At 43.7% G+C, this 13,939-nt stretch overlaps 1 protein-coding gene across 15 annotated transcripts in view; it reads left to right on the forward strand.

Annotated features, from left to right (window-relative positions):
* CASK (calcium/calmodulin dependent serine protein kinase) overlaps positions 1–13,939 on the forward strand; it is a 508,902-nt gene that overhangs the window by 259,941 nt on the left and 235,022 nt on the right. For all 15 annotated transcript variants that reach the window (XM_073616292.1, XM_073616297.1, XM_073616294.1 and 12 more), the window contains exon 7: positions 8,218–8,393. In XM_073616292.1, coding sequence (XP_073472393.1) covers positions 8,218–8,393 — 176 coding nt within the window. The remainder of the gene's footprint in view (positions 1–8,217; positions 8,394–13,939) is intronic.

A 13,939-nucleotide genomic window follows, 5' to 3' on the forward strand; every position in this document is an offset into this window, starting at 1 on the left:
ACGCAAACCTATGATCTTCCTAACTCCTATCTATTTGGATATCTCCAGCTCAGACATGCCTTCCAAACACAATTTGACGAACAGCCAGTTGCTCTATATACCTCGGCCCTGGAAAGCTAAGTGGCTCTCTGATCTCCCTGAGCTGGATGAAGACTAGGAGGAAATGTGGGAATGTTCCTTTTCTTAGTTGGTGTCTACTAGAGATAGACTGATCCAGTTTAAGATTCAGCACCGAGTTTACCTTACTCCTGTGCGATTGCATAAAACATATTCGTCAGTCCCTGCTACCTGCTGGAGGCATTTAACAAACTCAGCGGACTACATTCATATTTTCTGACAGTGTTCATTAAGCCAGGCATTCTGGACGGCTGTAATTTCTGACTCCTGAGCTACTCGTAGGGCCCCTAGGACTCTCTTCCGTCTTCTACACTTTTATGCACGTAAAGCCATTGTTCTTAGATGAAAATCTTCCTTAGCGCCCTCTCTGTGTTTCTGGAAGCATCTAGTCAACTCAGCCTTACCATTGTACAAAGTAACCTATTTAGCTTGTGGCTGTGCTGAAAAGTTTCACGAAGTTTAGGATAAATGGATAGATTCTCCATCTACGAATAAGCCACTCTACCTCATCCGACTGCTGATATTTATTTTCTGTGAAGTTGGTGTAATGGTGGTGGCATGCCTATTTGCTTTCTGTACATGACTTAACCTAGGTTGATGCTGGTTTTTAGGGTAGTGCCATCGATATGATCTTTTCTTGTATAATATTGCCACCCTGAGTTTCGATTTCTAAGTATCGTGATTTATTCCATCTTTGTGGTCCAAGCGTACCTTTTTGTTTTTCCTTTTGAGGGCATGCAGCCTGGTACGGTTCAGGAGGGGGGGGAGCGCTCGCTCGTCCCCACCCCTTTTCCTGACCGGCCTGGCTGCATGCTCGGATAAGGGTCTGGTATGGATTTGGGGGGGACCCCCCCGCTGTTTTTTTGGCGTAGGGGCTTACCCTTAAAATCCGTACCAAACCCAAGGGCCTGGTATGCCCCTGGAGGGAGAACCCATGCCGGTTTTATATTTAAAATTTGGCATGGAGTTCCCACTCAAGATTCATACCAAAAAGTGCCTGGTATTGGCGGGGATCCAAGTCGGATCCCCGTTCATTGAAAGTCGGACGTATGTCGGCTTCAAGTCACAGGGCAAAGTCGGATCCAAAGTAGGACGGCTGTCATGTCGCATCAGTGTGAACCTGGCCTGACACTCAAAATTGAGCTCAGGTGCATCTGGTTTCCAGATATGTTTCTACAACTTGATTGGAGTCCACCTGTGGTAAATTCAGTTGATTGGACATGATTTGGAAAGGCACACACCTGTCTATATAAGGTCCCACAGTTAACAGTGCACGTCAGAGCACAAACCAAGCCATGAAGCCCAAGGAATTGTCTGTAGACCTCCGAGACAGGATTGTATTGAGGCACAGATCTGGGGAAGGGTACTGAAAAATTTCTGCAGAATTGAAGGTCCCAATGAGCAAAGTGGCCTCCTCCATCCATAAATGGAAGAAGTTTGGAAACACCAGGACTCTTCCTAGAGTGGGCCACTCAGCCTAAATGAGCGATCGGGGGAGGAGGGCCTTAATCAGGGAGGTGACAAAGAACCCTATTGTCACTCTGACAGAGCTCCAGCGTTTCTTTGTGGAGAGAAGAGAACCTTGCAGAACAACCATCTCTGCAGCATTCCACCAATCAGGCCTGTATGGTAGAGTGGCCAGAAGGAAGCCACTTCTCAGTAAAAGGCACATGACAGCTCACCAGGAGTTTGCCAAAAGGCACCCGTAGGACTCTGATCATAAGAAACAAAATTCTCTTGTCTAATGGAACAAAGATTGAGTTCTTTGGCCTAAATGGCAAGCGTCATTCTGTAAGAAACGTGGCACCCCTGCTCATCCGGCCTATACCAGTCCTACAGTGAAGCATGGTGATGGCAGCATCATGTTGTGGGGATGTTTTTCAGCAGCAGTAACTGTGAAACTAGTCAGGATCGAGAGAAAGATGAATGTAGCAATGTACGAAGACATCCTTGATGAACACCTACTCCACAGTGCTCTGGACCTCAGACTGGAGCGAAGGTTCATCTTCCAACAGGACAACGACCCTAAGCACACAGCCAAGATAACAAAGGAGTGGCTACAGGACAAATCTGTGAATGTCCACGAGTGGCCCAGCCAAAGCCCAGACTTGAACCTGATTGAACGTCTCTGGAGAGATCTGAAAATGGTTGTGCACCGGCGCTCCCCATCCAACCCGATGGAGCTAGAGAGGTCCTGCAAAGAAGAATGGGAGAAATTGCCCAAAAATAGGTGTGCCGAGCTTGTAGCATCATACTCAAAAAGACTTGAGGCTGTAATTGGTGCCAAATGTGCTTCAACAAAGTATTGAGAAAAGGCTGTGAATACTTTTGTAAATATGATTTTTTTTTTTTTGTTCTTTGTTTGAAATCTTTGCAAATTTATTAAAAATAAACTTCTTTCAGGTTGTCATTATGGGGTATTTGGTTTGTAGAATTTTGAGGGAAAAAAATTTAATTTAATCAATTTTGGAATAACATAACAAACCTGTAACATAAAATGTGGAAAAAGTGAAGCGCTGTGAATACTTTCCGGATGCACTGTATGTCAGTCAGTGTGTTAATCTTCCCAGTTGTTTTCCTATAAAAAAACAACTTTTTACATTCTGTATCTTATGTATGTTTTTCTTTCTCATGGGCAGTATTGTCTTTCAGGAAGTATTTTCTACGCAAGCTTTTATTTTATTTTTTCCTATTATGACTAATGTTATTTTAATACAAGTCTTCCTGTAAATATAGAAAAAGGTACAAATTTTATTCTATAACGTGACCCATATATTGACACTAAATGTATGTTTCTATTATAAAGCATTGCAAAGTTACAGATTAACAACTCTTTGTTTTGAGCTTATTTTTGTAGCGCATCTCTAAAAAAATAAAAAATAAAAAGGAAATAAAACATGAAAATGGGGTAAAGAAAAAATGCAGTATTTAGCATTAACACATGAGTTTTTTTGTTTTTTTTTTTTTTTTTTTTTTCATACTGTAACTTTGTTTTATTACCTCCTGCTCCTTAGATCTGGTAATAAATCTAGATCTTGTATTAAAACAGTATTACTACTGGGTCTCAAAAAAAAAAAACTGTTAATGATTTTGACAGACTGCATTGTGTACATTTTATTTATTTATTTGGTTTTGCCAAAAATATTTAAAGAAAAAGGAATTATAGAAACTGGCAGGTGACGTCACATTTTTTTTGCACAGTTTTTATTCTGATTTATTATTATACAGGATTTATATAGCGCCAACAGTTTACGTAGCACTTTACAACTTGAGGGTAGACAGTACAAATACAATACACTGTAATACAGTAGGAATCAGCGGGCCCTGCTCCTTAGAGCTTACAATCTAAGAGGGAAGGTCAAGAGATACAAGAGGTAATAACTGTGGGTGATGTGCTGACTGAGAAGATAAATGTACAGTTGTTAGGTGGGGGCCAGATAGGCTTCTCTGAAGAGATGAGCTTTCAGGGATTGTCTGAAAGTGGATAACGTAGGAGAAAATCGGACGGATTGGGGTAGAGCATTCCAGAGGATAGGCGAGGCTCTGGAGAAGTCCTGAAGGCGAACATGGGATGAGGTGACAAAGGAGTTTGAGAGCAGGAGGTCTTGGGGGGGAGCAAATAGAACAATTAGGTTGGTATTTTGAGACTAGGTTAGAGATGTAGCTGGGGGCCAGGTTGTGGATGGCTTTGTAAGTTATAGTTAGTATCTTGAATTTAATTTGGTGACTGAGTGGCAGCCAGTGGAGGGATTTGCAGAGGGGTATAGCAGACGCTAAGCAGTTTGTGAGGTGGATGAGCATTAATGATGGACTGAAGTGGAGATAGCCTATTTAGAGGTAAGCCAATGAGGAGGGAGTTGCAGAAGTCGAGGCGGGAGATGACCATGGAGTGGATTCGAAGCTTTGTGTTGACATTGGTTATCTTGGAGATGTTGCGGAGGTTAAGGCGGCAAATTTTGGATAGTGATAGAATGTGGGGCCGAAAGGTTAGTTCAGAGTCCAGGATTACACCTAGGACTTTGGCGTGGGGAGATGGGTTGATAGTTGAGCCGTTGATATTGACAGAGAAATCAGGGGAAGTGGCACCTGAGGGAGGAAATCTCATGAGCTCAGTTTTGGATAGGTTGAGTTTGAGGAAGTGGTGTGACATCCAGGCTGATATGTCTGCTAGTAAGTTGGTAATGCGTGAAGAGACAGATGGAGAGAGCTAGGGGGTGGAGAGATAGATTTAAAGCCGTGGGAGGCAATCAGCTGACCCAGGGAGGTGGTGTAGATTGAGAAAAGGAGAGGTCCAAGAACAGAACCTTGGGGGACCCCAACGGAGAAAGGAAGAGGAGAGGAGGAAGTAGAGTTGTAAGTGACACTGAAGGAGCGGTGGGATAGGTAGGATGAGACCCAGCGAAGAGTACAGTCATGGAGACCAAAGGAGTGGGGTTTGAGGAGGAAGGGGTGGTCCACTATGTCAAAGGCAGCAGAGATATGCAGGAGAAGTAGTACAGAATAGTGTCCACTGGTTTTAGCCGTTAGTAGGTCATTTGAGAATTTAAAGAGAGCAGTTTCCATGGAGTGTTGAGGGCGAAATCCGGACTGAAGGGGATCAAGAAGTTTATTCATGGTCAGATGGCCGCTTAGTCAGTTGTAGACCAGTCTTTCAAGAAGTTTGGAGAAGGAGAGTAAGGAGAAGGGACATAGGTTGTTAAGATTGGTGGGGTCCAGTGAGGGCTTTTTAAGTATGGGGGTGACTAACGCATGTTTTAGAGAGTTTGGGAAGATGCCACAAGAGGGAGAGGTTGAAAATGTGAGTTAGAGAGTGTAGAATCAAGTCAGAGGGTGAGCGTAGCATTTGCGAGGGTGCAGGATCCTGGGGGCAGGTGGTTAGATTTGTGTTAGATAAAAGTTTAGCAACCTCATTAATAGTAGCAGGGTTGAATGAGGGAGGTAATGATTGTATCTGTGGACATGGGGTGTTGCATGGGGGAGGTTTTTTCGCATTGGAGATCTCCTCATAAATTGTATCAATCTTAGTTTTGAAGTGATTGGCGATCTCCTGGGCAGTGAGTGACTTGGTGGGTGGAGGCAGTGAAGGACAGAGTAGAGTGTTTAAGGTAGAGAAGAGTTGATATGGATGAGAAGGTGTTAATGAGTGTGGTAAAGTAGGTCTGTTTGGCAGTGTGAAGGCAGAAATAGTTTTTTAGGAGGGCAGATTTATATTGTGTGAGGTCTTCCTGGAACTTAGTCTTATGCCACAGGCGCTCAAGAGTGCGGCTACGTTTTCTCAGACTTCTGGTGTCTTCTGTTTGCCAGGGTTGTAGCAGCCGGGGCCTAGTTCTGCGTGTAGTGAGGGGGGCAAGCTTGTCTAGGGAGGAAGACAGTGAGCTGTTGTAGATGAAAGTGGCTAGGTTGGCGCAGGACAGGGGTGAAATTTTGTCATAGAGGTGATCAGTAGCAGAGTAGAGAAGAGAAGGGTTGAGGTGGGGAAGGTTTCTATGTGTAACTGTTAGACGGTTGGAGGGAGAGGAGGTGGAAGACAGGGAGAGAGCAAAACTAAAAAGGTGGTGATCAGAGAGTGTGAGAGGATTGTTGGAAAGGTTGCACGGAGTGCACAGATAGAAGACAAGGTCAAGGAGTGAGTAGGAGCCTGTATCCATTGCTTCAGGTCAATCGATGAGGTTAGACTGAGAAGTTTATAAGTAATAGTAGTGTTAGTGTTAACAGGGATGTTGAAGTCACCGAGAATAATTGCGGGGATTTCAGAAGAAAGTAAGTTGGGTAGCCAGGCAGAGAAGTCATGAAGGAAGGCAGATACTGGTCCAGTGAGCCAGTAGATGACAGCAACTCTTAGAGAAATGGGAGAGAATAGACAAATGCAATGTGCCTCAAAACATGAGTGTCAGAGAGGGAGGTGGGTGAAGTACCTGATACTGATAGGTGCTGCATGGAGCTAGAAGGATTTCCACTCCACCTCCCTTCTGTCCACTTGGTCTGGGGGAGTAAGTCCAGAGAAGGCCCCAATGGGAGAGGGAAGCAGGAGAAGTAGTATCTGATTCATGAAGCCAGGTTTCAGTAATGGCAAGTAGGTTAAAGGAATTTGTGATAAAGAGGTCATGGAGGGCGGTAAGTGTGTTACAGACAGAGCGTGCATTCCAAAGGGCACAGGAAAAGGGAGGGCTGGTTTTAGAAAGAGGAGGAATAGAGACCAAGTTCTGTGGGTTGCGGCTCCTGCCAGAGGGTGTAGGGGGATGGGAGTGTTGGGCAAAGACAGATGATGGTGGCCCAGGGTTTGGGGATATGTCACCAGAGGTTAGGAGAAGCAGGAGGGTGAGGGAGGTAATGTGAGAATCTGATTTATGTGAAGGGGCAGGTCTCAGAGTACTGGAAGTTTTATCAATATATGGATGTAGAATGAGCAAGAGTTGGTAGGAGCAGTAGTAGGAAGAGGACAGAAGGCAGGGCGATATGTATAAGCAGGCGGGTGGAGAAGAGGGGTGAAGGTTAGAGAGTTTGAAGAGAGAGGACTCGAGTGTCAGAAGCAGTGGTAGAGGGCGCATGTTACAGCGTGGAAGGAGAGCTTAATAGAGAGAGGGTCACCTGCAGTCTGTTAGGTGCTTACCAGTGCAGTTTGCTTCGTGCAATCGCGGAAGTGCAGAGATTGAAGTGCATATCACTTGTAGAAAGAATCACTTAGAGGAAGAAGCCCCTGCAATGTGCTGACCCCATAATGATGCTCAAATTTATACTGTTATGAGGGTGGGGTGGAAGTTCGTTAATTAATCATGAGTGAATAAAAGAATGCCTAACAATCAAAGTGGACCTTTTTGCTTCTAAAGTCAGAATAGCAAGAGGCCAAGATAAGATCAAGACATAAAACTTGGGTAAGATAGTCCAGAGCAACAAAAAACAACGTCATATACCACATACACAGAGACAGCAAGCAGATCCCAATTTCATTTAATGGTGGAAGATGTGGTTGAGCTGACACATACCAAAAACACATACACATACACAGAGACAGCAAGCAGATCCCAATTTCATTTAACGGTGGAAGTAATTTCAGTGATCCAATGAATTAACCACATTGACTATCACACCTGTATACCACTTTGCTATGGGCCCAGTAATAACTTCAAGGATAACAAAATAATTCAAGGTGTTCCTGTAGATTGAAAAGTGCAAATTTTCTATAGTTTGTCCTGTATAATGACACAAACTTATGTTTTTATTACAAAGCATATCAAGGTTATTTACTGGTTAAAGATTTTTTTTTTTAATATTCTGAGCCCTTGTTTAAGGTCTCACTCAAATGGATGTACTTAAGTTTCCATTTGTGCAAAGGGTCATATTTGCTTCCACAGGATACAAAGGTATTCCATGCATCCGCATGCAGGCAACCCCAGTCATGTCTGTTGGGACACAGCAGCTGCACAGACACAGGCGCTGGTCCCTATTTGACAGCCGTCCATTCAGGGACATGCACCCACACCTACATGGCTATCGGATTGGGGCTGCCTGCATGTGGAGGCACGGAACACATGTTCATCCCATGAGTGAAAACACAGCCCTTTGCATTGATGTACACTTAAATCCTCCCGTGTGAATGAGGCATAATACATGGCTACAAAAAATAAGATACAAAGTAAATGAAAATGGGGAAAAATAAGTATAATGGGAAAAAAATAAATCGGCAGCATAATAACAGCTATGGGAAGAAGGGGAGGAATGAGTTATTTGAAGCCGATTTGGGTTAACAAAAGGTTAAAAAGTGGTTAAATAGGAACAGTGTGTTCATGTTTGTTTTTTTAGCTTGCAAAGTTGCTTTAACTGTGAAAATGACACAGGAATTGCCTGTAAATATGGGCAGAGATCTGCAATGACTGATGGTAACAGGGCACACCACATATGGCTGAAGTATTTAGATGAAGTCTTTTTTGGGTAGTATGTGTAAGGTCCACAGCATACAAAAAATACTGTATGTTATATTTATGATCATTTAAATCTGAAAATAAAGTTATAAGCAAAATAGGCATATGTAAAACTTTATGCCAAGCGTCATATTATTGAACACTAATGACACATTTCCCAATCTTTTTTTTTTTTCTCCAGGTCGTGTAGGAACACCACATTTTATGGCTCCAGAAGTAGTAAAAAGAGAGCCATATGGAAAGCCTGTAGATGTTTGGGGATGTGGTGTGATTCTTTTTATCCTATTGAGTGGCTGTTTGCCTTTTTATGGCACAAAGGAAAGGTTGTTCGAAGGCATTATTAAAGGCAAATATAAGGTAAGTAGACTTCAATCACAGTTGTAAATGATCAGTCCCACCTTTTATAAAATACATTTTTTTATCAAACCGGTAAGATGCTATGATCATACTCCAAGCTACTTAACTTTTTTCAAAATGAGTAGGCTGTTTAACAAAACCTGTATCAATGCAGGTAATGTGTGCTTTGAAGCACTCATGGTGTGAAAGGGCCATTAACTTAATGTGTTTTAATGATTCCAGTGGTAGCTATTTCTTACATGGTTAAAAGAGAAGTATGGCCAAAGCTTTTTTGGCTGTACTTCACTTGAGGGTCATAGGAATACATTTACGTTCTCTGTGACCCTGAGTCAGCTTATAGTGGGCTATTTATTACCTGCTATCAGCTGACGGGCGGAGCCTCGCCAGGTTCGGGAAGGATCTCAACAATATTGTCAGGATCCATCCAGCTGCTTGATTGACAGGCAAATTCAGTTTAGGTTCGTAGCTGAGAGCTGTAGCAAAGCCGCACCTGTCTCCTTCCCAGTGCTGCAGTGAGCACTGGAGGAGAAGAGTGGTGACTGAGTGATCAGCGGTCATGTGATCGATCAGTTTTCAGTTCTCGATCGATGTATGTTTTTTTTTCCTTAATAACCCTATACTCCTCCTTTAGCCACTTCAGCCCTGGAAGATTTTACCCCCTTCCTGACCAATCACAATAAGCGTATATTGGTTTGCGCAAAGTTATAGCATCCGCAAAATAGGGGATAGTTTTATGGCATTTTTATTAATTTTTTTTATTAGTAATGGCGGCGATCAGTGATTTTTATCGGGACTGCAACATTATGGCGGACACATCAGACACTTTTGACACTATTTTGGGACCATTGTCATTTAGACAGCGATCAGTGTTAACCACTAGGGGGCGATGAAGGGGTTAAGTGTGTCCTAGGGAGTGAGGGGGGGTGGGCTTCAACTCACATGAGAGCGATCATTGCTCCCAATGACAGGGAGCAGTGGTCTCTGTCATGACACAAGGCAGAACGGAAAATGCCTTGTTTACACCTCTGTGACATGATCTCCGGGAGACCGGCGGACATAGAGTCCGCCAGTCCCGCGGGCACAGTCACGATGTACGCGTCAGGTGCTAGCCCTGGCTCTTAAAGGGGTCTTACAGGTACGCTCATTTGCCCACCGCTGCCATTGTGCCGACGTATATCGCGGTGCAGCGGTCGGCAAGTGGAAATCCAGTCAAATCATAACTATACTTAAATCTGCTCCCATCCCCATTCTAAGCCTATTCTAACTACCTGTAAAGGAAAGATGTCAATATTTACCTATGCAGAGGGTACTCTTGTCCATTCACATGAGCGGCTCCCTGTGTTGACCTCAGTGTAGACCAGGGGTCTCAAACTGGCGGCCCTCCAGCTGTTGCGAAATTACAAGTCCCATCATGCCACTGCCTGTGGGAGTCATGCTTGTAAGTGTTAGCCTTGCAATGCCTCATGGGACTTGTAGTTTTGCAACAGCTGGGGGGCCACCAGTTTGAGACCCCTGGTGTAGACTGTAGAGGAAGGACAGCAGACAAAGGATGCCCCCCATAGTAAGTTTATGGGTGACGACGCCGCATAGGCTCTACAGCCGTTGTTGACAATTTCTCCTGTTCACTGAAGCTAGTGTTGTAGACCTCATTGTGACCAGACTGGACAGCCCTCAGTATGAGGTAAGTTTAGATGGCTTTCCTTCTACAGCGTAATAAGAATAGGATTAGAATGGGAGTGGAAGCAGGCTTGTGTATAGTTTCAAAAACCTCTAACCAGTAGGGGAAAAAATGCCACATAAAACAACCCCACTTATATTGTAGAAACCTTCAAAGTGTTTCCTGTCCAGGAAGATTACTTTTAATTTATATTTAATGTTTTTTTTTTTTTCTGTTTAACCACACTGCCTCTTAAGATTGTCATAGCTATTAGAGTATGAGTAGAGTAGAGATGTAGAAAAAAAACTACAGCAAACCACAATAAATACAGGCTTGCCCATCTTATCGTATAGTCATACTGAAATGGTTTACCGTGTAAGACCAATGTATACTGAAATGATTTGAAATAACCCAGGTTCTTTTTAAAGTACTGACTTTACAGATATTAGGTATACTACAATATGTAATCCCTACAAATTGTTAAAGAAAAAAATTGTGTTAAAGGATAATTGCAATTTTAATTAGGTGCAGTTATCCTTTTTTTTCCCGCTTCCCCCGACTTAAAAAGGAACTATATTCCCCTTCAGTCCAGTAATGCAGCATCCTGGAGCTCCCCACCAGCCACTGACACCTTTGAGCTACTGGTTTCCAGATATCAACCGCCGGTCACTTTCATTGGCTGGGCAGATGTTATGTCAAAGTCAGCTTTGGCATTGCCAAATTTCCACAGTGAGCTACGTGTGCGCATTTAACTGTTGTGGGGTGGACAGGAAGGTATTCAACTTTAATGCAGGAGAGACTAAGAATGTCTTTTCTGCATTAAAAAATTCTTCCACTTTAAACTATACCACCCACCACAGATGCAGATTTAACGTTGTAAAGGCTATTTTTTTGTAATATATATTTTTTTCTTTAAACAAAAAGCAGTTCTTCTTACCTGCTCTGGGCAACAATATTGCCCCTTATCTCTTCTTTGGTGGTCCCCCTACTGGCACTGTCGTCTCCTCCACCCTCCAGACTGTCCCCATAGTAAGCCAAGTGCTCAGAGGGCACCTGTGTGAGCTGGCTTCCGAGCTAGGCTGTGTGCCTCCATTGGCCATGCCCCCCTCCCTACCACATTGGTCCATGCCCCCTGCTCCCTCCACACAAGATTTGACTGACAGCAGTAGGAGCCTATGGCTCCAACTGCTCTCAGTGCACCTAGTGAGAGCAGGAAAAAGGGAGAAAAGAGCTGCACCTGGGCACAACTCTGGATCGATAGACTTAGGTGGGTGTTAAGAGGTGGAGGGGCTGGGACAGGTATGTGGTATTTTTACCTTAATGCAAGGAGAAAAAAAACGGTTTTGGTTTAGAGCAACTTTAAAGAGGAGCTCCAGGCTCCGTCAGAAAAAAATTAGGTTAGCATCTACAAATACTGTAGCTTCTGACTTTTAATATTAGGACACTTACAGTACCTGTCCACGAATCCAGCGGTGTCTTCACCTGAGCAAACTTTTGAATCGGCTCTCAGGTGCTGCTGCCACCGCCGTTTTCGGGTAAGGGAAACCGGTAGTGAAGCCTTGCGGCTTCACAGCTGGCTCCCTACTGCTCATGCGCAAAGGGTGCCAAATATGGCAGCAGAGGGGGGAGGAGGCAAATAAGCAGAGCATCCCCTTTTGGGTGGAGCTCCATTTTAACTAGTTCTGATGGCTGCAGCCTCCAACATTTGTTTGGAAAAATTGTGTATATAGGGCGCTCTGAATAGCAGGACTAAACAAATGTTTGTCTTTATTGGAGATAAAAATGTTCAAATGGCATAGAATCTTCATACACTTTAAGGCAGCACTCAGAAGAGCAAAGCGATCTCTAAGGAAAAAAAACACGCCTCTAAGTGCAATAAGTTAAAACTTTTAATAACCCTGAAGGGATTAAAAACACTTACAGGATGGATGTATAAAAGGAGCTCATCAGAAGTATGTTGAGGAGGTGCGCATCTAAAGTTCCATGAGGTAATCCAGTACACAGCAAGAATCCCAAGCGGGCCAGCAGAGGGAAGCCGCATCCCTGGGAACACTAATGGTGCAGCCGTGCTGCCGGGGGCAGCGTGGAATGCGAGTCCCAGAAGTGGAGGGGGCCAGAAACCAGCGTGGACCGCAACCGGGAAGTGAGGTAATCAAAATGGGATGCATTTCAGGACTGCTGATTGGTTCCTTCTTCACTGCTAACATCACTCCTGGGACTCGCGCTCCACGCTGTCCCCGGCAGCACGGCTGCACCTTTAGTGTTCCCAGAGCTGCGGCTTCCCTATGCTGGACCCCTTAGGATTATTGCTGCGTACTGGATTACCTCATGGAACTTTAGATGCACACTGGGACAAACCTGAACACCTGCTCAACATACTTATGATGAGCTCCTTTTATTTATCCATCCTGTAAGTGTTTTTAATCTCTTCAGGGATATTAAAAGTTTTAACTTACTGCACTTAGAGGCGCCTCTTTTCTGTTTGTTTTGTTCCAACATTTGTTTACATCCTGACCCAAAAATATTCTGTGCCCACCTGAGCAGTAGTTCCCTGTATACCACTATGGATCAGTCTCTGGAGTGTATTCAGCTTCGGAATATGGTTATATAAAGTCTGTGGGAGCTACTGTGCAGGCACAGCCAATGCAAAGACTATGTTCAGGTTGGAATGTAAAAAACGTGGAGGCAAAAATGTATGCAAATATGCATCTTATGAGGGTTGGGATTGTTTTGGTAAGGGTGGGAGGTGGGGGTGGGGGCGGCACAGTGGTGCAGTGGGTAGCACTTTCACCTAGCAGTAAGAAGGGTCGCTGGTTCGAATCCCAACCACGACACTACCTGCCTGGAGTTTGCATGTTCTCCCTGTGCCTGCGTGGGTTTCCTCCGGGTACTCCGGTTTCCTCCCACACTCTAAAGACATGCTGGTAGGTTAATTGGATCCTGTCTAAAATTGTCCCTAGTATGTATGAATGTGAGTTAGGGACCTTAGATTGTAAGCTCCTTGAGGGTAGGGACTGATGTGAATGTACAATGTATATGTAAAGTGTTGCGTAAATTGACGGCGCTATATAAGTACCTGAAATAAATAAATAATAAATAAGTGCACTTTGTTTAAGCCCGGGTTCACACCTATGCGAATTAGATGTGCGTTTCCGCACATCTAATTCGCATAGCAGGAGAATGTGACTGGCTCACTATGGAGCCGGTTCACATATCTCCGGGGCGGCTGCGGAGCGCACCGCACTGTGCGTCTTTTGCTCAGTTTCAGGGCTGAATTCAGGCATAGAATCGGCCCTGATTAGTCCCTGAAACGGGGAACAGGGACGCACAATGCTTCTGTGCGATCCGCAGCCCGTTGTAGTGTGAACCCGGGCTTAAAGTTCACTATTCTTTCCAGTAAGATGTGTAATTAAAGTGATACTAAACAAACACTTACATTCTCTTTTATTTCTGTATATAGATGATGGCACTGTAATTTATTTTATTTTTTTACTTTCATTAATGTTTTTAAGTAATCAGGATCAAGAAAATTGGGGACAATGGATTCAACACTTGGTACAAATACACAAAATAAGGTTGCCGTGAATGGGTACAGTGCGGTACAAAAAAAATATCAGAAGTAAGACAATTTACTGCTAGGCACAAGGAACACAAAAAACATTGTACCTGTTTCCTAATCGATTTTGTAGCTGTCACGTGACCCAGTTCTTTCCCAGCCTGTCTGCAGGGAAACAGATGCAGGAGGAGCTTCTACTCTGCTGCTGGTCAAATGTTAAAAAAATAAACAAATGAAGCCTTCGGAATACAGAGTAAAAATGAATAATTAATATCAAGAAACTGTTTTAAATTCTCATACAAATATATATTTGAAATCAAATCTCTATTTTTT

This window comes from Aquarana catesbeiana, linkage group LG02 (assembly GCF_042186555.1).
Source record: "Aquarana catesbeiana isolate 2022-GZ linkage group LG02, ASM4218655v1, whole genome shotgun sequence".
In the NCBI taxonomy this organism is placed as follows: domain Eukaryota; kingdom Metazoa; phylum Chordata; class Amphibia; order Anura; family Ranidae; genus Aquarana; species Aquarana catesbeiana.